This window comes from Eschscholzia californica, unplaced genomic scaffold, assembly GCF_041429995.1.
Source record: "Eschscholzia californica isolate CP2 unplaced genomic scaffold, dmEscCali1.0.p SCAF_3, whole genome shotgun sequence".
NCBI classification, from domain to species: Eukaryota; Viridiplantae; Streptophyta; class Magnoliopsida; order Ranunculales; family Papaveraceae; genus Eschscholzia; species Eschscholzia californica.
The window spans coordinates 44184266-44206151 of NW_028238420.1; the positions used below are offsets into that span (position 1 = coordinate 44184266).

A 21886-nucleotide genomic window follows, 5' to 3' on the forward strand; every position below is an offset into this window, starting at 1 on the left:
GAAACAAAAAAGTAATACAAAAAATAATAACTAATAAAATCTCTCTCTTAATAAAATATATAAATTTCGTAACATTTGATTGATACAAGTGTCCGTGCCCTAGGGCACGGAATATACCCTAGTCCCTTATTAAAAAAGGATGTTTGTCCCAATCATCGTTTTTCCTTCTGTTTTATTATATAGATTACATAATATTTTAATTTACTACATCAAATACCTTGTGGATAGCATCAATGGAAAATATTTTGGCCCAACACAAAGTTTCCCATATTTAGGAATTTTTTTGAAAGTGCCTTCTGTTACGCATTCTCTTTGACTTGGTAAACGTGGTTTCATTGTCTTTAGTTAGAGGCGTCCGAAATTGAGTAGACTTTGGCCAAATTTTGTTACAAAACTCTGCTCAAATCCACCGAATTCAACTTCAATATGCTAGAGTTTAAATGGGTACTTAAGCCGAATTTCTTTCAAAATTTAGCCTAGGTCTGCCAATTTTAAATTATATGTAGTATAAAGTTGTTCCCCGCCCCCTGTTAAAATTGGTGAGCCAAATTTGTAATGAAAATCGGCTCGAGCAAACTGAACAAATTCGTGCTTAGAAAACGTTTTTCAAAGTTTCAGAATTTGGGGGGTGGTTTTAACTTAGAGAACGAGAAGCGTCTTCAAAATTTTCTTTAATCTTATTTAAAGGATCTTAACCAACATCTGGACTTGAGGTAGGAAATTACTGGGCTTTAGACTATTTCTACATCAGCTTAAGTTAGATCATTAATGGGTTAGGAGGTGGTGGGTATATAGGTACATGAACTTCCCTATAAGAGGGCTTATTCTGTGCCCCCACAGACTCCTTGGTGGCCTCACCCTTGGGCACAAGTAGAAAATGTCATAGAAAACATGAAAAAGGATCGAACACGTGAACTTCAGATCTTCAGTCTGACGCTCTCCCAACTCAGCTATCCCCGCTTCTTATTGTTTTTGATCAACTAAAGTATACAATGGAACACGCTGACTGGTATACCATCTGCAAAACTAAAGTTGTCAAATACATAATGGCTCTCTATCTCTCCCTCTTTAGCACTAATATACCTTACAAAATAACCACCAATCTAACCTAATCACAAGGTGACAACATCTCTGCCATGGTTTTGTAAGTCATGGCAATAATCAATACATCCACAGTGGCAAAACTAGAAGTCATTTCAAATGTTACTAAGACAGGTTTAGAGGCACGTAAAGTCACATTTACCAGTGGGAATAGTTTCACATTAACAAATTGTACTCTCGTCACCGAAAATATAATGTTAATCATGCTTTCACTTCGAACTGATTTTGAGTTGGATCTTCGCAAACTTAACACGATATCATAATCTAGACATGATATGCCCAGTGGTCACTTCAATCAGTTTTGAGTTGAAATCTCACAAGTGATGGGTCACGTGATATTGTCACATCTAGACAAAGGGTATTCTCACGACAAAAAATGTACCACTTATGGCTATGAACTCATTGGTTCATGGAGATGGTACCAATGCTTTACTATAAGAAAGGAAATAGTGTTTCAAAGATGCCTCTAATGTTCTTTCTGAACCGCTTAAGGAAGATGACGGGCGTAGTGTAGTAGTTTTTTGTTTTGAATTGGCGTAGTGTAGTAGTTCATTTCTTGTTTTTGTATCATAAGTGAAATATGTCTCTATGTTCTCTGGAAATAGCATTAAGAATATAAAATGTAAAACTACTTCATAACATATCCAAGAAGTGTCACAGAAAACAGGAAAAGAAAAACAAAATAAAAAATGCGGTGAACGTGGATCGAACACGTGACCTTCAGATCTTCAGTCTGACGCTCTCCCAACTGAGCTATCCCCGCTTGATGGTACTTCTGATCAACAGCTTTATATATCACACCTAACTGGTACTGTACAATTTAAGCAATGGAAACCTAACACAATTTGTCAAGTACATAATGGCTCTATATCTCTCACTCTTTAACACCAATATACCTTAACAAAATAACCCCACATCTAACCTATATCACACAGTTTTGTTGGTGACAGCATCTCTGCCATGGTTCTGTAAGGCATGTCAATAATCAATACATCCCACAATGGCAAAACTAGAAGTAATTTCAAATGGTACGAGGACGGATTTAGGGTCACCTAAAGACCTATTTACCTGTGAGGATAGTCCCACAAAAACAAATGGTACTCTCCTCACCAAAAATATGATATGAATTAGGGCTTCCACTTTCACATTGGTTTTGAGTAGGATCATCGCAAACCTAACATGGTATCAGAATCTAATTGAGGCGTGATGTGCCCAGTGATTACATGTGCTCTACGTCACCTACCGAAATAGACACATCCTTGGCTTAAGGAACCTTATAAGTGATGGGTCGCATGACATTGTCACATTGTGGACAAAGGGTACTCTCACAACCAAGAATGTAACATCTAGGGATCTTCACTCATTGGTTCATGGAGATGGTACAAATGCTTTATTTTCGAATAAAGACAAGAGTATATAAATTGAATAAAAGAGGTTACAAAAAGTTATCATATACAAGTAAAAACTATAATACCCTACACACTGACCAAAATTGCCTCCCAATTGCAAGTGAAATCTCTATAAGAAACGTATAGATACCAATTCTTATTCTTAGCCCGAAAAACATACTAGCGATGTAATAGAAGCTAAAACGTTATCGCAGTAAACCCGTTCTCCTTTGAACGTTCCTCTATTTCCCGCTTTCCAAATACTCCAAATAATAGCATTAGCGAGTTCCAAAGATTCCTACGATTGAACAGAATCGGTAAATGATCCCAAAAGGAAAATGGGGCTTTTAAAATCCGTCTATGGTACCAATGCTTCTTAGATTATGCTGAAGATCTGCAACATATCAATGGTAGATTTACATAAACCAGCTACTACCGGGCGAAGTCTTGACACCTCGTTCTTTCATCTTCCTCCTCACTCTCTCTGCGTCATCTAATCTTCCTGCAGCAGCATAAACACTAGCTAACAACACATAATTTCCGGCATTTTCCGGCTCTATCTCAAACAAAACCTTCCCAGCAATCTCTGCAAGCTCAACTTCTCCATAACTTCTACAAGCTCCAAGTAAAGCTCCCCAAGCTTTCGCAGTTGCCTTCATCGGCATTCCTTTAATAACCTCATAAGCTTCAAATAACTTTCCTGCCCGACTTAACACATCGATTAAACACGCATAATGATCACTTCCTGCAACTAGACCATAATCCTTCTGCATTTTCGAGAAATACTTCTTCGCGTCATCTGCCAATCCTGAATGACTACAAGCTTTCAATACCCCAAGAAAAGCTATTCCATCAGGCTTAATTTTCGCTAATTCCATTTGTTCGAAAACAAATAATGCTTTCTCAGCCTCCCCATGAAATGCATAAGCTGAAATCATACTACTCCATGAAACTACATCTCTTTCAGCCATGTTTTCGAAGACGAAACGAGCATTCGATAGAGACCCACATCGCCCATAAGCTTCTACGAGGTTACTGCTCAAATGGGTATCTGAATCTAATGAAATTCGAATCGAATACCCATGAATTTCCTTCACTAGATTGATAGAAGCTAACCCAACACAAGCTGGTAAAAGAGCAAGAACTGTGATTAAATTTGGCTTAACGTTAAACTTTTGCATTCTTCGATAAAAAGCAAATGCTTGCGAAGACCCATCTTTTGATTCGGATAATGCAGCCATTATTGAATTAAAAGAAGAAGGATTAGGCTCTACGTCCATGAGTTCAAACAACTCAAGAGCAGAGGAGAGATTATTAGAACGAGAGTAAAGAGAAATCATGGAATTCCAAACAACTACATTTCGTTGAGGAATTTCGTCGAACAAGTTACGAGCAGTAGAGATTGACAAACATTTTCCATACATATCGACGAGAGCGCAAGCCACAAATGGGTTAGAGAGGAGAGATGATTTAATGGTGTGGGTATGGATTGATTTACCAAAATTAGGTCGGCGAAGAGCAGTACAGGATTTGAGAGCGAGTGGAAAGACGAATGGGTCGAGAGAGAGGTTAGGGATGGAGTTCATATGGGTGAAGAGAGAGAGTGCTTGTTCATGACGAGCTTGGTTTACATGAGCAGCCAAGAGCTTTGTGTAGGAGAGTAGACGTTGGTGGTTAACACTGTTTGGTCCCATTATCTTTCTCTCTCTAGAATTACGAGAGGTTTTTGATGTTTGATGATGTACACAAATATATTAGAGAGGCAGGCAATCCAAGATTATTTTGAAAAAAAAACATATAATCTAACTCAAGGTCATACTTCAATCAAATCACATTTCAGATGGTTTGTTTTTGCTCAAATCTTCAAAATCTGATTTAGGTTGACCTTAACAGCAGTTGATTCAGACAATTTAGGTTCAGCCGAGTCAGACGATAAAGAAAAACAAACAAACATTGATGTAGGAGTAGGACTTCGATAGATATTGAAGTTCATTGCACTATTATATACAAAATTTTCAATTACAACATATGTTTGTGCTTTTGATGGAAATCTTCCTCGTATTTCTTCTCTGAAATTAGTATGCATATAAGTAAAATCGACTTTAGTTGGTTGGTAACATCTAGTTTGGTTCTGAACGTCACACCCAAGATGGAACCCATCAACCCGCGAACCTTAACAGAAAGCATCACTTTTTACCTTTTCAACTACATAGAAGCATTATTTCCAAGGGGAAGTTTTAAAGGTGCTTCTGTGTTAAAGGTGACCGTCTCACACCCTTTGACCTGATAAATCTAGTTTGACTGTAATTGATTATAGGCGTTCCCAAATCGATAGTCTCGGGTTGAATTTAGTTACAAAATTCGATTCAAGGTCAACGTTTTGAATTGAAATCGGTGGGGATTCAGATCGAATTTCGTACAAAATTTTACTCAAGGTCTACCGAATTAAAAAATGTTCTGGTATTGAAATTGAATTCAGTGGACGTGGGCGAAAATTTGTTGAGTCCACCGATTTGGGCAAAAATCTTGATGTATTTTTGTGTACCAAGCGGTACTGTAAAATGTTATTCTTAGAGCATCTCCAACGCAAGACTCAATCTTAAAATCTTAAGTGCCACCTAGGACGTTAGAGTTTTTTTTGAGAAAAAACTTCTCCAATGCAAAATTCAATTGAGATCTTAAGATGATGTGGAAGCATTAAGAGCATCTCCAATGCAAAACTCAAAAAAATCTCTATTCATCCTATGTGTCAAGTTCCATTTGAGATTCCCACTCCTAGGTGGCGTTAATAGAGATCCTCAATTTTTTTTTGTCTCCAACGCAAAACTCTAAACTTATATTATTTACTTATGTGACATCGTTATTTTTGTAAATAAATAATAAGTTATTTTAGAAAATATAGAAGACTCGAATTCTATTGGTTGAAAATCAAATATTGATGAGTTGGACAATTAGAGATATCTCAAGAGGACACTCTAGAAATGGAGTGTCTTCTTGAGATATCTCTATTCCACCCTCGACACGTCATCTTAGAGATCCAAATAGAGTGTTGCATTGGAGAGGATTTTTAAGAAAAAAAACTCTAAAAATCTTAAGTGGCACTCGAAATTTCTAAGATTGAGTGTTGCATTGGAGATGCTCTAAGTTTTAAGATGTCTCAACTAGAAACTCTATTTTTGAGATCTCTTTTGAGAGTCTTAAGTGTCCTAATCATCAAATTTAATTTTTGGACCAATAGAAAACTTTTCTTTCTCAACTATTTTTTCCTATTAAATGTATGTGTGACATGTGTATCTATTAGAGTTTTTTAGAGTGTTGCATTGGAGAAGGACTTGAATTAGAGACACTCAAGTTAGTCACATAGGAAAGAGAATCTCAATTGAGATTCAACACATAAGTCAAATAGAGTTTTTTTTTTTTAAATTTTGCATTGGAGATGCTCTTAGTAGCTACATTCTAAGACCCAAAGGTGGCGGCTCCCTTTAGAAAATTCTAAGACCCCTCCGTGTAACCGTGTAGGTACAGGCACTCTCTTACCTTTAAGGTACAAGCCGTCGCCGGCCCATATACCAACCCAAGATCATGTTTCTCATCACTCACTTCTCAGCCCAGTAGCCAAGCCCGTCAAATGACACGTTAAAGTGAAACATAAGTTAAGGGTCAAGTCTGTTTTGGCCCTCATTGTATAACCAAGTAGCAAATTTGGCCCATAATTCATTAATTTGTGACAAACTAGCTAACTGGCCGGAATTGACAATTTGTAGCCAAGTGTTATTTTTTTTTTTAAATAGAAAATTGACCCCTCTACGAACAAATTGTCATTAGAGTGAAATTTATACTCTTTTCTTTGAAATGTAACCCTATCTTAATGAGTTCGGTTTACCTTTCGATTAATGTCTTGGAATAAGAGAATAGAAACACGTGGTCGACTAAAATAATTTTTTATATGCTATAATTAAAATGTGCCCCCACAAACAAAGTTTTCTAGGTCCACCACTGTCCGGAAGACCTCAACACTTACCAAGCTTGAGCATACATCGTTAAACTAGGGCCCAAATTCTCTTCTAAATGATGTGAGACAATCATAATCCCGCACCCTTGACAAGGAGCTATCCTCGACTCTGATACCATCTGTGACGCTTCAAACTTTAGCAGTAATCGATATTGTCTTAGTTTTAGATACTCAGGTCCAAGTCTAGCGGGTACAAAGTTTTATTTTTGGAAAATATTTCCAAACTCACCTAAAAGACTTCAACATTTACTGAACATATAATCACAATTCAAGCTTTCGAGTCTCTCGGATGGGATTGTGACATCAAAACTTTCTCCAAACGAGAAAGAAAATGAACATTTGAGGGATTAGCACGTGAGGTACGTGGGATGCTTGAAACAAGCTCGTGTCTTGAAGGCTTGGAGAGAAATTGTTTTGCATGAATTTACATGTTTAGTGGGCCAACAGTATAAAAAGTACCCATACGCCATATATTGGACTTAATTTGGGCAGCTTTTATATAATATATGCTTTTAACCAGAGAGATATAAAGTGGAATTGTTACCAATTAACTTTGATTTATGTGTTTCAACAAAAAAAAAAAAAAAAAACTTTGATTTATGTGGAATTTTCTCAACATAGAGGGTATTTAAATTGATCATGTGTTAAGGTTTTTTTTTTTACACTGTTGATATAGAAGGTTTTGTCTTTCTTTTAGTCCACATAGGACAACAAGGTCAAATATGTTTTAGTTTATATAGATTTATACTCAATACTACTTGATTATAAATAGGGCGATTTTACCGCTTTTGTAGTTTCTACTTACAATGGGTTCGAAAAAATTGGGCTATTTTCTTATTTGGTGATAATTTTATTTTCATGGAAAAGTGGGTACTCAAAATTGTGAAAAAATATGTGATTTTTTAACATATCTGCGGAATTTATTTTTTTGCGTTCCCACAAATCCCTTCTTATAACTAAGTGGAAATGAACACATTTCCTTGGTCAAACACAACCTTAGTTCTTCAACTAAAGTTAGGACTACATGGACTATTCTTACTTTTTAATAGGAAGGAGATTTGTTATAAATTTCTATGGTAACTTGTACCAATGACCACTCATATTCAATAAGTAAAAGTTTGATTTACCAAATTGATTGAACTTAATATTCTACTAAAATTAGCTTAATCCATGTGACTAGAGATGGGCATATATTTAGATGCATGAGTTGGCTATTAGTATTAAGGTTATATTTGACTTTTTGTACCCATGAGAACCCATGAACCTACTTCATGTGGTCTTTATAAATGTAAGGAGATACTAGTACTACAATGACTCTTCTCTCAAGTGAGGAAGTTTTAACAAAAATGAAAAGTAACCCTAGTTTATCATCTTCTTCTTCTTCTTCTTCTTCCCTTCCAAAGTGGGAGCCTTTGTTATTATCTTATGATGATGATTATAATCAAATAAAGTTGTTATTGTTTGGTTTCACTCTTCCAACTATGGCTCTCATTGGCTTGTTATTCTTCTGTTGTGTCTTCTTGGAGATTATGAGTACTATCAGATTCAGACCACCAAAATTATCAAACCATGATAATAAGGGTGGTGGCTATGAAAAGCAAGCATTGATGAGGATGAGAATGTCTGGAAACTTGATGAGCTCATGGAATTTCTACAACTATATTAATGTATTTAATTACTTGGGTTTTTAACATTTTGTTGTGTAAGTTATTGTAATGGATCATGGACTCTCTCTCTCTCTCTTCCTTTTCTGCGTAAGCTGCCTAAAACAATAGGTGAAACCCAATTTCCTTTAGGTGAATGACAATATACGTATGCCTATCCGTAATCTGACTATTGGTGCACGCTCAAATTTAGTAAGTGGCGATGCCAAAGGGCTTTCTGGTGAGCTCATGGAGCCTTCATCAAGAACAATATTGATAACTGCTACGACTTGGAGGAAAGAGAGACAAAAAAAAAAGGATGAAAGAAGTTATGTCTTTAATTTCTCTCACTAGCTATTAGTGATGAAGAAAAAGAATTACATGCAGCAAGAAGTGGAACAACTGTTGTATTTCCATTGATTACTATACTTAGAGAATTACATCACTGACAACAACAAACATATACATACATTCATCCCAACAATGGGAAAAAAAATGGGAATTTCACAAAAGTTTCTCTTCAAATTCCTCTTTTGCTATAAACAATCATATGAATAATTCCACTCCCTCCACATCTATAAACTTAAGGCCGGGAAAAGGTAAAAGAAAAATGGAGTTTAGATACAAGACGAACTCGTTCCATTGACGATATAGCTATTCACAAAATGGTGCACGGTCGTCGATAATTTATCAAAATGGAGGGAACCATTCGAGAAACTGACCTCGAACAATAGCACCGCCTTCTCTCTCAATCTGAGGAAGGTTTCTGACTTGGCGTTTGTAAAGATCAAAATGGAGGGATCCATTCGAGAAATGTAGACTGGCCGATAAAGATCAGAATTTCAGATTTCAGAAAATTTATGTCATTCTCATGCTTCTCTTCCCCCACCATTTCTTACTTTTTGACCTATCTATCTCTGAAATTCCAATCTTATGAATAGTCGCCTTCGTTTCTCGTAACCTTGATTTGTACTCCTTTTTCCATGACTCAAATCTGAATTTAAGTCTACGAAGTTCGTCTTCAGGATTTGCAGAAGAAACTGATTGACCTGACTTGACCTCAATGATGAACTTCACATCATCTTCAAATACTTGTTTCCTCTGCTCAAACTCTTTCGCTAGGGGGCTGATTACAGTATGACCGGTACTATGTCGTGTCGGTTCGGGTTCAGGGGTGCGACTATGTTGTTTCATTGGTGTGCTTCCTTCTGGAGTGCGGGTTCCTGGTGTACCTTCAGAATCGTAATAAAGTGGTGATGGGGAAGGGGAAGCATCGGATTTTCCATTTTGTGCGGCTCTATCTTCAGCTTCAAGACGCCTCTTTGCTGCAGCTAGAGTAACCTGCGTTATTATCATCATTGCTGGAATATTAGTTCTGTACGAGTCATTATCAGTTCATGGGTAGGTCATTCTCATTCACATGTAGATGAAATAAAGTCGACAAGGAAAAATAGCAAGGTTAACAAGTTTGGCTTCCATTTAATAAAGAAAGCATAAGAACGAACTCATAACTGCTAAACTGCAATCCAAGATTGCCTAACTTCTAACATTTTAAAACCAACGTTTTCAAAGAAAATGTCATTTGCTCAAAACTTCCACAGAACTATGAAATAATTTTGGTCAGGTTGGATAGGTTTAGCTTCTGCAAATGATCTTGTAAAACAACCAATCCCAGTCATTTCTGAAAAAATACGAAGAATTTGGGAAGTAGTAAATTCGAGTATTTGTTTTATACGTTTACATGATGAAGAAATTGGCGATGTCCCTAACATACGGAATTTCATTATAGCTAGGATCTAAGTTGTCGTCAGTTTTTTTTTCTTTCGGAAACACACATAAACTTAAAAACTAGCAGGAAAATTACCTGCAGAGATGTCATCTGCTTTTGCCAAGTTTCTTCCTTGGATTTCACCTTGGCCTCATACTCTGACCACCTTGCCTCGAGTTTCCTAAGATGTTGTTGTAACATGGCATTTTCTTCTTCCTTCTGTTCCAGCGCAGCTTCTGCCTTCATAACCCGCCTCTGAAGTTCCGCAAAAGCTGAAGCCTCTACCTGAATATGTTCCTGTTCCGCATCCTGCCCAAAGAAATAATTAATCTTTGCTTCTCTTTTTCTTTCTTTTCCGTTTACTTCATTAGAATTCCATACAAAATGTAAGCAATCATTGAGAACATCGTAAAAGTATCAGGAACAGCGAACAGAAAACATTGAAAATCCACAAAACTGAGTAGATGATTAACTATGTAGAGATGGTTACCAATTTTATGACACTGATAATTGAAGCAGAAACATCTAAATCACTTCTTCACTTGGTAGCTTTGCTTCCAGGTAACGGAAACTAAAAGAAAGATTTCTGTTACCCATTTCAATTCAGTTTTTATATTACACTGTCCTGGTAATACTTTGACATTCATATCGTATACCAAAGAGAATGAACGTTGATGCATCTTAAGGGCTACAGTTTAAGAATTTGACCTACCACAGCCCCGGATTGTGCAACTCGGCCTTGGCCACGTCATTATAATTTTTAAATTTCATGATCAGAGACCACACTAGAGAAGAAAATAAATATCGAAACCAGTTTATCAGGAATCAATACCTTGGGTTCTTGAATCTTCTCATCTTCCAAACCTTCAGCCTCGGCGCTGTCAAGAGTTGATCTTTCCAGGTTCCTCATGTGCTCAAAATGCCTTCTGGCTAGCCAACCACGGGTTGCTGCAGAAAAAATGGAAAATAAATTAATTTGGTTGAATACCAAACAACAAATCCATCCCTTAACAAGAAAACATACCGGACTGCAAACATATAGCTGCCTTCTGTCGCTCATTGAGTATTTTCCTAGCAATCTGCTGCTTCCTAAGTTTCTGAATAAGAATAACTGCTTGCTTCTGCTTTACCATGAACTGATAATGCCTCCTTCTATTTTCACCACGAATAACTGTTTGCAGATAAAACTTTGAAAATTCAGATGTGCAAAGACATTTTATTTGGGGTTATCATGGAATTGGTAACTTGGTCTTTTTCAGCGAAACCATAAAATGAAGAGGATACATATGCATTACATGATTGTAGTATAATTAGCAGTCCCTTCATTTCATGAAATTGACGGAGAGCTTGGTATCGGCGGAAGCATTTTTGAACGATAAGAGTACCTTGCATCACCCTATTTCGTGCATCCTCCATTGCGGCAATCTATGAGCGACCAACATCAAGTCAGTACACTGAATACTCATTGAATAAAATACTTCAATTGTTTTTACGGTGAAGACCGTAAAATCAACGATTGTATTTTCTTTTCTTATTCTAACATAGATGAAACATAAGAACATAATCATCAAAGTACATTGCTTCAAAAGCAGAAGAAACAATAGTAGAAATTAGAAAGTCTTCTAAATTTATTGGAGAAACAAGCAATTGAATGTGTAGATTACAAGAAAATGGGAGGGAAAAAGGTAGGTTGTACTGGGCTGTATGGTTGGGCATAAGAAGCATTTGAACATATCCAAGGATATAAGTCACAGATTCTCCTCATTATTATGTTTGTTTGTTAAGAAAACCTACATGGCTACATCTAGCTTTTAAATTTGTAATCTTTTTTAAATTGACAAGAATGAAAAACAAGGTGTGCCTTCTAAGCTTCCAAACAGAATTAAGGAAAAAAATTCAAATCTTCAAACTTCTTCCTCCAGAAAACATCACTTGATGAAAGATCAATATTTGATTAGCTAGGCTCTGGAAGGTGTGAATTGCTAAAAGATTGCACTTTTTGACTTCAAAGCTACTGTGTACGAAAGAAGTGATGTGGTTATCACACTATCGTACGTAATTTACGAGACACTGTTAGAAAACGCAGAACCTCTTTGGTCACAGAAAAGTATAAAAGAAGATACGCTAACGTGCATGACGGGAAATAAATACCTGCCCTGTTCGGAAAAACAGCTTTGTATAGCCAACTTGATACATTTCTGGGTGGACGTTAAACTGCTGAAGAATAGCGACCGATATACTTAATGGATCTTGTGGTACAACATTCTCCACAAGGAGAAAGCGATACCTGTAAAATACATGAGAGAGGGTATCACTGGCTATAGATTTTCGCGAAGTAAATAAGAAAGACTAATAGGATTGCGTCGAGTACCTTGTTGCAAACTCTTGGTGGGTCATACGAGTTGGATACCCAGATCTTGAGATCCTGACAACCTCCAAAACTCCACAACATCTAAGCTGCTGCAATACAAGGTCTTTTTCGCACATCCCAGGAAGTTGCTTACTATTTGGTTTTATGCAACGAATGAAGTGGGGTGTGGTGTTCTCTAACCGTTGCATCAGTTTGAAGAGTTGGCCCTACAAGATATCGATAAACTTTTTGAAAAGCATGAAATAATGTCTAGAACTCCCAGAATAACAAATGGAAAAGCTATAACAGAACAAACATACGCATACCTATTAACAAACAGATTGAAATTTGATAAAATTGCATCTTTATGTTTCGTCTATGTTACATCTTGTGTTGTACTACTAGGTAAAGGTAACTGCATAGTACAAAGACAGTATTTCTTTCTCCGGTAGTTGCTATAAAGATAAATTCAACTTACCATTGCGAATGGAATACATTTGTTAAAACAACTACCAGTCCTAGATATAACTCGTAGACAGTAAGAGAGATTCACTATTCTTATTAGTCAATATGATTAATTAGCTTACTCAGGTTGAAAAAGAAAAAAAGTGTACAAATGGCATTTCTAAAAGTAAGATCAGTTCTTCTATCATCTTTGAGTATTATTATCACATATGTTATCAGTTTTGAATATTACGCAACACACTCAATACCTAATAAGCATAATAACTAGTCACCTTAAACTTTGTTCCGACACTTTGTTTCTGGGAGTCAGAGGAACCTAGCCGTCTTGAAGGAGTTGTTGGCTTCACAGTTGGCAATGGCTTCACCATGTTGGAGGCAAATAACTTTAGTAGTTCACAACTGCACGATGAGAGAAGCTGGATGGAACCAGAGTGTAAGGGGTCTCTGTTCTTCTCCAAGAAGCCATCTGTTTGATATAATACCTAATAAAAGTCTTCACTTTTAGTTACATGGTAACACAAATTTGTCACTTTAACAGAAAATACAGTCAGAAGCTTGACGGACTTGCATTAATGTGAAGTCAATAAATGAACAAAACTGACCTCTCCAGCATAATGACGAATACTGAAAGCACCGCCCCTTTCCCCTTTGAAGCAGGGATTTGAGTTCAAGTGCTGCTTAAGCTTATTGGCAAATGTCAAATCCGTGGCTTTCGGAAAATTTGATTCCTCGTCCAATAAAGAAAGCAGCCCTAACGGTTTCTGCATGAAACAGCACAACAGAGACCATCAATAACTCCAACCTTTCATACACGCTCTGGACTGAAGAACTTGTGAAGTAATTACACGACTAATGATCAAGAAACTATCTTTTGAAAGATAAAGACTGAAATAAGAAATTCTATAACTAGGATAAGATAACTAATGATACTACCGAAGTAAATATTGGCTCTTTAAACAATACAGCAGCTCCTTTTTATTTTATTTTTAGCAGAAGGGATGATAAATAGATAATTGCAACCAATCATTAGCTTTTAAAGTGAGAAACTGGGATTCTATGTCAAATTAGCCAATTGTGAGGAAAACAAAGGGAGTTACATACCTTCTCAAATAGATTCAAACAATCTTGATTGTCTTCAAAATCAACCTTTGTCCAATCAATCCCATCTTGAGTATATTCCTGAAATAAAATTCCATCCACACTAGGACTTCATGTATGTAATACAAGTAATGAAAGAAAAACGGAGAAATTCCTTGCCCTTTGGGATATTAGTATAATTTTTTTTTCCTTTTCGAAAAAAATCCAGAAAACAGTAGAAAACTCAAATAAAAGAGAAAAACTAATTAGAAAGACAAATTAGGTGTTACAGATAAAACGCAAAGAGGATCTGAGACACTCAGGTTAAGAACACGTATTACATAACTATGTAACAACTGTGCAGTATGTATTTGAATACCCAGTGTACGGAAGAGAGAAAAAGAATGTATAAAACTAATTTTCATGAATGTATGCTTTTTCATAACTACCCCAACTTCCAACTTATTTGATCCATCTATCTAATTGCCTTAAAGTTTCCTTCATTGACGACGAAGCTTCCTACTTGCTTGATTCCATTTGTTACTGTGACAGATCACCAACAACTATACATAGCGGATTACTTACAACATAAGGGGGACATAGTAGTTTCTGTTTCTTATGCCGTATGCATTAATAAGAATGAAATAATACAGAAAGCATATTCCTTTGTTACTGAAATTGTGTACGAAATCATGCCAACTTATGATGGGAAGGTACGCGACTGTAAAGAACACAATGCTACATATAATAAGGGACTATTTAAACCTTCATTAACTTGGAACCACTACAAAGCAGGTGAATTTTGGGCTCCCAAATCCCAATAGGTCAACCGTCAACATAGTCAAACCACAGAACCCAAGAGTTGCAGACTTGTTAGAAAGTCACCTATACATTCCCTACAATCTTTCTGCTATTATATCCAGATGCTTACCTCCTGCTCAAGTTTGAATAAATGTCGGTTGAAATGTTGCTGCAGCCTTTCATTTGCATAGTTTATACAAAATTGTTCAAAGCTGTTCTTCTAAGAAATTGTTAAAATGAATAATTAGAACAAAAAGGAAAAAAGGAAGAAATAAAGCCTAGCTAATTGCACAATGTCATGAAAGTTACCTTAAACGATTCAAATCCGTAGATATCTAGGATACTAATTGATCTGCCTGAGCAGTGTTTACCAACTTCAAGGGACTTGTTGATTTGTTGTACAAGCCAGTCAAACAAACATGCATAAATGGACTTGGCTAATGCATCTCTCGTGTCAATTGCCTAGAGAACACAGAGCAGCTCTGTCTTAGCCCATCAACAACTTCCAAGTAGAAACAGAAAACACAGGGAAACGGAAATAATTACTTATCAGACCTGTGGCAAAGTTAGCTTCTGAACAATATCATCTTTGCCAGCTCGAATTTTACGAGTAGATAAAGGTAACAGAAGATCCTCAGCACTGCAGCCCATCAACATCGATGCACTAGTTAAAGCTGCAACATATTGACAAAATTCAATGATAACTATCGGAAAGTTCTGAGGAGGAGATACCGTAGGAACCACAAGACATTTTGATGAGACATTATTATGAGTTCCAGGCGGTTAACAAATAACAAGAATACATAAATCCATCCAGAATGGCAGGATCTCATTATAACTCGGTAACTCCTTGCCCAACAAAAAAATTCATATATTGATACCTTCATCTAAGACAACTTCAACATGATTTTCATTGTCAATCACTTCAAAAGAGATGTTCCCGAGCCATAATAATGCCGCAAGCATAGAAAATATACTCTCTTGATCTTCTTTAGAAATTTGAACAATATCTAATGCTTCCTGATCAGAAAGAAAAGAGGATTCTTTAAGAGAACTGGAAGCAATTCAACTAACAAACTCATGGTAATCGAAATAAATTAATTCTTAATTCTGAAGTTACCGTCAGCATTTGGAAACGCCGAGCATCATCAACTTCATCAATTGTCATACATCCACTTTGTCTCAGATAATTGTACTCACTGGGCATTTTCAGATTCAATCTTTCTGCGAAGCGGTAAGATTTTTGACTTGTAAGGTTGCCAGCAAATTTAAATACCAATTGAATGTTTAAGTGCAGATGTTTTAGACAGGTAAAAGAAGAAAACTAAGTAACATACATTCCGTTTTTAAAGTAAGACAGGAAACATAATCGCATACCTTTAAGAGACGATGAAGCACCAGCACAAAGTTGATAAAAGATATGGTACGTTCTTTCTCCCTTAGCTAGCTGAACTACTCTTGACTGACAATAAACATACAATTTTTAGAAAAGGGGAACAAGACAATAAAGGAAAACTGAAAAAAAAATTCAGAAGCATCAGGGAGTTACCTTCTCAAGCAGAACTGTGTGTAAAATTCGTAGATAAGTTGAGATTTAATTGCAAACAATATAGAAGTGCATGAAGTTAGTTATACATTCAGAATGGAAATTGCAAAAAAAAAAGAATAGGCCAGAGGAGAATGCTCACATGTTTGAATCTTTGCGCCACAAATTTTCCCACTGGTGCTAAAATAAATTTCAATCAGCTTACCCTGTAAATTCCCAGGATAAATTGTCTGAGTCCAAACAAGAGTCTAGATTCTAGAATCATAAGGACTTCAAAATATGATAACGGCATATGCTGATGTTGTGTTGGATTAATCAATTACTATAACCGACGATTTTCAATAACCTTGGACACAATACAACATTTTCTACTTTGAACATGACATTAGACTTACAAATCGACTAGAATTGGCATTCCTGGAAGTCTTTGCATTGCCAAACGCTTCTAGTATGCAGTTTGTCTGAAGGATATCGTACTCTATTCCATTGGCCCCTCCAAGTGTAGCTAGGTACTGCATCGCTATCTTTGCCGTTTCAGTTTTTCCAGCTCCGCTCTCCCCACTACGGGACAACAAAATAAGCAAATATAATTTCTCTGCTAAATTGAACTTCCAAATTAACAAACTCTCTTGAGAGCTCAAAGTAAGGTGATGAGCGAGGAGATTAGGAGTAACCCCCATAAAAAAAATTAGCATTCAAACAAGAATGATTGACATGTATCTAAGACATAGACACTGTTTCTTACCTTATGATGATGGATTGATTTATCTCATCTGCAAAAATCAGCAGAAGAGTAAAATGTGTTCAATTAATTTAGTAACAAGTTACGTGGTTTCATTATGATAATTGGTTACTCCACCAAACAAACAAATAATCAAAGAACGAGTATTGGTTGTATTCACCTCTCATCATCTCCGTGAAAGCTGTGTCTGCAATAGCGTAAACATGAGGGTTGTCAATAGTTTTTTGCCTATAAGCTGTGACAAAATCATTTCCATAAATCGGAACATCTTTAAAGGGATTGATGGCAACCAAAACAGGCCCTGCTTTAGTCTATATTACACGAGAAACTAATATCAGTTGTAGGAGCTACCGAGAGATAGACATTTGCAAAATGAGCTTAAAATGTCTAGACCACACTTACATAAACCATATCATTTGAATATCTGTACTGGAGATTGTGAAGAACTGATGGTTCATTCAAATAACTGAGCTGTATAAGATCATTGACACCTTCAAGGATATCCGGATTAGCAGGTAACAAATTTCCATGGGAGACAGTTACAACCTGAGCAAAATTACAAAAATGCTTGAGATGCCCAAATACTTAAGATTTCTGAACTATGATAAACATGAAAAATAATCCCAAACTCACGCTGCCATCCGGAAGTGAAACAAGAGCATCATTTCCAGAAGTTGATTGTATCTTTCCTGATTCCCATTGTCCATTGCGAAGCAAACACCATACTCGAAGTTTCTGAAAAAGAATAGCTCAACGACATGCATGTGTAGCTAATGTACTACCTTAACTCTAAAAGCAACTGAGAGAATATATGAATCATTTCATTTTGCTATTTATGACACATAAACAGTTGAGTTTTCCTCTTTAACTAGGTCCACTTTACCGATGAAATGGGATTTCAAAGCGTTTCATAAAATTAGGGTTCTAGACTGCAATCTTTTATATGGTTCAAAGGCACTTCAAAATTCTCTTTAAGATTCCCAAAATAAACACACCTCCAGAGTACTTCAATAAGTTAGACAGTCAAATCTATCAAGCTTCATACAAGAGACGATGACCCAAATCGCGAATCACCTAGCATCTATAGAAACTATATCACTTAAACTTAAATTTGTTCTCTCATTTGTAATTCGTAGAAGAAAGGAACAAAATTTGATCTTACCAACTCAAATTCTCCCTATGATTGAGCTTTTATAAAGACATTAATGATGAAAAACTCTATCTTTTCCCCTTCATCATAGTTCCTAAGAATTAAAGTTAAAGTTTTTAAAAAGTGAAGAATGAATTACCTTCTTCAAAACAAACCCAACATTATCTGAATACTCCACATCCTCATTTGGAACTGCAAGAGTAGAAGGAGCAGAAGAAGGACATGAATCTCCATTTTCTTCCAACCTTTCATTAAGTTTCTCCTTTTCTACCTTTTTCCTAGCATATGGAGATTCAGCTGGATGATCAACTCCAATATTCGACCTCTTTTTGCTCCCAAAACCCCCATTTTCTAAACCTAATCCCTTTTCTTCTTCCTTCCTCAAATTCTTATCAATTTTATCCCCTTCCTTCTCTTTAATACCATTTGATAAATACTCAGGAACAGAATTACCAGCTCCAATCTTGAAATTAATCGGCAACGATCTTCTAGCTGACGGTAATCTTGCTTTAGAAGTTGGACGAACAGGTAATTTCGGAGGTATATCTTTTGGTTTCTCATCTCTTTTCCTTAACGAATCTAACATTTCTTCTAATGAACTACGAGCAGCACTGCTCGTTGATAACGATGGAGACGGAGATAACATCTTCTTCTTCTTCTTCTTCAAATTTAAAAAAAAAACCTAACTAATCTAGATCCAACATCAAACGAATAAACACCAATTCCTAGTAAGTTTTGTCCTCTCTCTCTCTCTCTTTCTCTCTCTAGAATCGCAGAAATCGTAATCCTTTTTGGATCTCTCGTTCGAATTCGAACTCGAATTCGGTAATTTGAAATACCGAATTCAACCTAAAATACAAATTACATTCCTAATATGAAATCTTCAAACGAGAAGAAGGTAAAACTAGTGAGAGAAAGAGAAAGTTAGAGAGAGAGATGAATATCATCCGCCATTGAAGTTGTTAAAGATCTTACTGAAAAACAAAAATTCAAACCTAATCGTTGGAATTCAAAATTTCCAAAAAAGGTCCCACTTTTTTTTTGTTCAAACAAAAATTACTGTTTCAGTTTGTTGATCTGAAAATGGATGGAAAAAGATTGACACGTGTGATTATAGCAGTTGGGATCATCACAACGTTAATCCCTATGTTTGACGTTTATGATCATCTCTATGTACTGAAAGGAAGATCTAAAGGCGCCTCACTTCAGATCATTTACATACCAAATTTATCTTCAAAGACTCTTCAATGAGACAATGATCTTTTACATGCCATTTTGACCATGATCTTGACTATATTTGATCCTCTAAGATAATATTTTGACCACAATAAAGAGTGGGTCTTTCATAATTTTGTTGCACGTAGAAAAATTAATAGTTTGACTATTTTTTTCAAAATGCGGGAAGGCGAAGTCGTTTTCTAAGAGGGTCGACCTGTGACTAACCAGTCAGGTTGGGCTCGGTTGGGCCCATGACATTTGTGTCAGCCCGCCCTGACCGTACCCGTCTGTGTAGGAGTGTCGGGTTAGACCAACTCGTGGGTTCTCATGGAGCTGTGTTTGGATGAGCCTTGTTAGCTCGACCTTATCTAGTGAATCTAATCTATGTGTTCCATTAGACATGTCATATGATATGCTCGGACAAGTCTTTTTTCATATGTAGCCCATCCAATTGAGAGGGTTGGGCGGACAAGTTGCGTTTCAAGCTTCGAGTAGGGTATTTTCTTTAATAATTTGCGCATTAGAAATGGAGTATCGAACTCTGGAACAAACTTCCCACCCTTAACAATGTGCATCTCTAAAAGAAATTAGGGAATGCAATTTCGACCAACTCGTGGCTATACAGATGATTTAGTGATGCCCCTCTTCAATGTTGGAGGCGTGCATCTTTACAAAAACATTTGGTGTATATGAATAGTTACCTGAAGAACTTGGAAATTTTTTTTTTTGTTGAAGGAAGAACTTCGTAATTTAAAAGTGTGTTCAAATACTTGTTGGATTCTGGTGACATATATGGATAGAAGAAAATAAATTAGTGTTGTATTTTGTTAGTAGAAGTCAACATTTTCTTATTATTAGGACTAAATAAAAAATTAAAGTCTTTTTACTTTTTTTTTTTTTTGTTGTTGAAAGAAGTCCTTTACATAGGTAATTGAAAAGTTGTACTACTACTTATTTTAAAGCTAACTAGTAGAGCATTGGATCTCTTATAGTGAGCCTAGATTTTAGACAGGCTTTGGTGGACATTTCAAATGTTTTGGATTTTCTAATTGTACCTTGTTCATGATTATATGTATTCATGAGTTTTAATAGTACTCAATTTATTTCTGTTTCATTCTATTTGGAGTATTCATATGCTGTTATTTTCATTCAAGTGGACGCCAGTGCACATGAGGGTGTTTGTTACCTAAATCCACCGAGTCCTTATCATTCCACCATTAGGAAGTTTTAGATGCACATATGATTTGGTGCACCAAAATGGTCTGGACCAAACACATTTCAAGAGCTTTCAGTATTTGTGTAGATTTTAATTGATTTTGTGAACTAAGACTGATTTAAACCTACGATTTTTTTCACTGGTCCGACAATACCGCCCAAACACAGAAATAGGATTTTGCGATTTTAAAATTTCAAAGATTAGATCTCTTGGTGCATGTGCTGGAGAATTTAGATAGAGAAAGAAACTTTAAAGATTGTTCCAACTGCAGAAGCTTCAACGACTTAGCGCACAACAAATCGAACATAGAAAAAGAGATATAATTTTGTGATTTTGAGGTTAGACCAATACAGAACGAAACAAGAATAATAATAATAAGAAGAAGAAGAATAAGAAAAACAAACAGAAGAGCAGAAAGTGTGCTTCACACCCTTTTGAAATAAGTAGGAACAAATCCATTTTGTGAACCAAAATTGATTCCACCCTACCAATTTTTTTTATCAAAGGGTGAAAGTTTTTGTTTTGGGAGCAGAAACTTTTAGGGTGATTTTTCAAATATCCTCAACTTTATGAACCGCTTCCTGCGTAGCTCCTTACTTTATCGAAAATGCCCAGATGATTTATTTTTTTCAGTTATCGTTATATGTCAGTTAACTAGTCATCCATTTCTTGGCATAAATTGTTTCGACTACAAGGAACAAAACTAAATATGAGTTCATCATATCATCCTTCATCCTCAAACTGACGGGCAACAACTAAAGTAGTAAATACATGTTTAGAAGCATATCTACGTTGTTTTACAAGTAATAGTCCAAAGGGTGGGTCATGTGGTTAGCGTAGGCAGAATACTGGTATAATACATCATACCAAACAACCACCCGAATAACTCCTTTTGAGGCGTTATACGGTATAACGCTTCCTTGTTTGGCAACATATGCATCAGGTGAAGCTAAAACAGAGTCGTTTGATAAAATATTGCAACATCGTAGTGGGGTTTTGAGAGAATTACAAAGAAACTTAGGCACCACATAAAACAAGATGTAACAACAAGCAGATCATGGAAGGCGAGAGGTGGAGTTTCAAGCAGAAGAGTTTGTATATCTTAAGTTACAACATTATAAGTAGATGTTGAAGGATATATGTCCATGGAGTCTGAAGGTATATCCTTTTGAAGGAATGCCCTTCGACCAAGATGGCAATGCTTATGATTTGGCTGATAGGATAATGATGACTTTATTGGAAGATCAATAAATCCGGTTCAATTAGGAGTCGTAATGCTTAGCTAGTAGCCGCTTATGATTGTCGGATCGCTTTGGTTATCCACGGCTAACATAGACCGGATCCTACAACGGGTTACACATAAGAATTGGTAACTAGAACAGTGAGAATAGACTGATGGGAACTTGTAA

The 21886-nt window shown here is 36.2% G+C and overlaps 2 protein-coding genes and 1 non-coding gene across 4 annotated transcripts; all 3 read right to left on the reverse strand.

The window, feature by feature from the left end:
* Positions 1–1791: 1791 nt before the first annotated feature.
* Positions 1792–1864, reverse strand: TRNAF-GAA (transfer RNA phenylalanine (anticodon GAA)). Its single transcript has one exon. It is a non-coding gene; the product is annotated as a tRNA-Phe (tRNA).
* Positions 1865–2490: 626 nt separating this feature from the next.
* Positions 2491–4436, reverse strand: LOC147550684 (Tetratricopeptide repeat (TPR)-like superfamily protein). The gene has a single exon (XM_086669664.1). It carries the CDS (start codon positions 4181–4183, stop codon positions 2906–2908), a length of 1278 nt encoding a protein of 425 aa, XP_086525790.1. The 5' UTR covers positions 4184–4436; the 3' UTR covers positions 2491–2905.
* Positions 4437–8538: 4102 nt separating this feature from the next.
* On the reverse strand, positions 8539–20828 carry LOC147550685 (myosin-1-like). 2 transcript variants are annotated; one of them, XM_086665254.1, is made up of 24 exons: positions 18183–20828; positions 17527–17628; positions 17296–17439; positions 17054–17204; positions 16897–16924; positions 16547–16712; positions 16294–16357; positions 16155–16168; positions 15983–16067; positions 15726–15829; positions 15487–15625; positions 15161–15279; positions 14915–15067; positions 14736–14825; positions 13829–13906; positions 13330–13488; positions 13000–13209; positions 12284–12489; positions 12064–12199; positions 11208–11337; positions 10937–11083; positions 10745–10860; positions 10009–10209; positions 8539–9485 (listed from the first exon to the last, which is right to left on the reverse strand). In XM_086665254.1, exons 1-24 carry the CDS (start codon positions 18687–18689, stop codon positions 9003–9005), a joined length of 3732 nt encoding a protein of 1243 aa, XP_086521380.1. In that variant the 5' UTR covers positions 18690–20828; the 3' UTR covers positions 8539–9002. The 2 variants fall into 2 exon arrangements, with proteins under 2 accessions (XP_086521380.1, XP_086521379.1); XM_086665253.1 differs by having other exon boundaries at positions 10009–10221.
* Positions 20829–21886: the final 1058 nt, after the last annotated feature.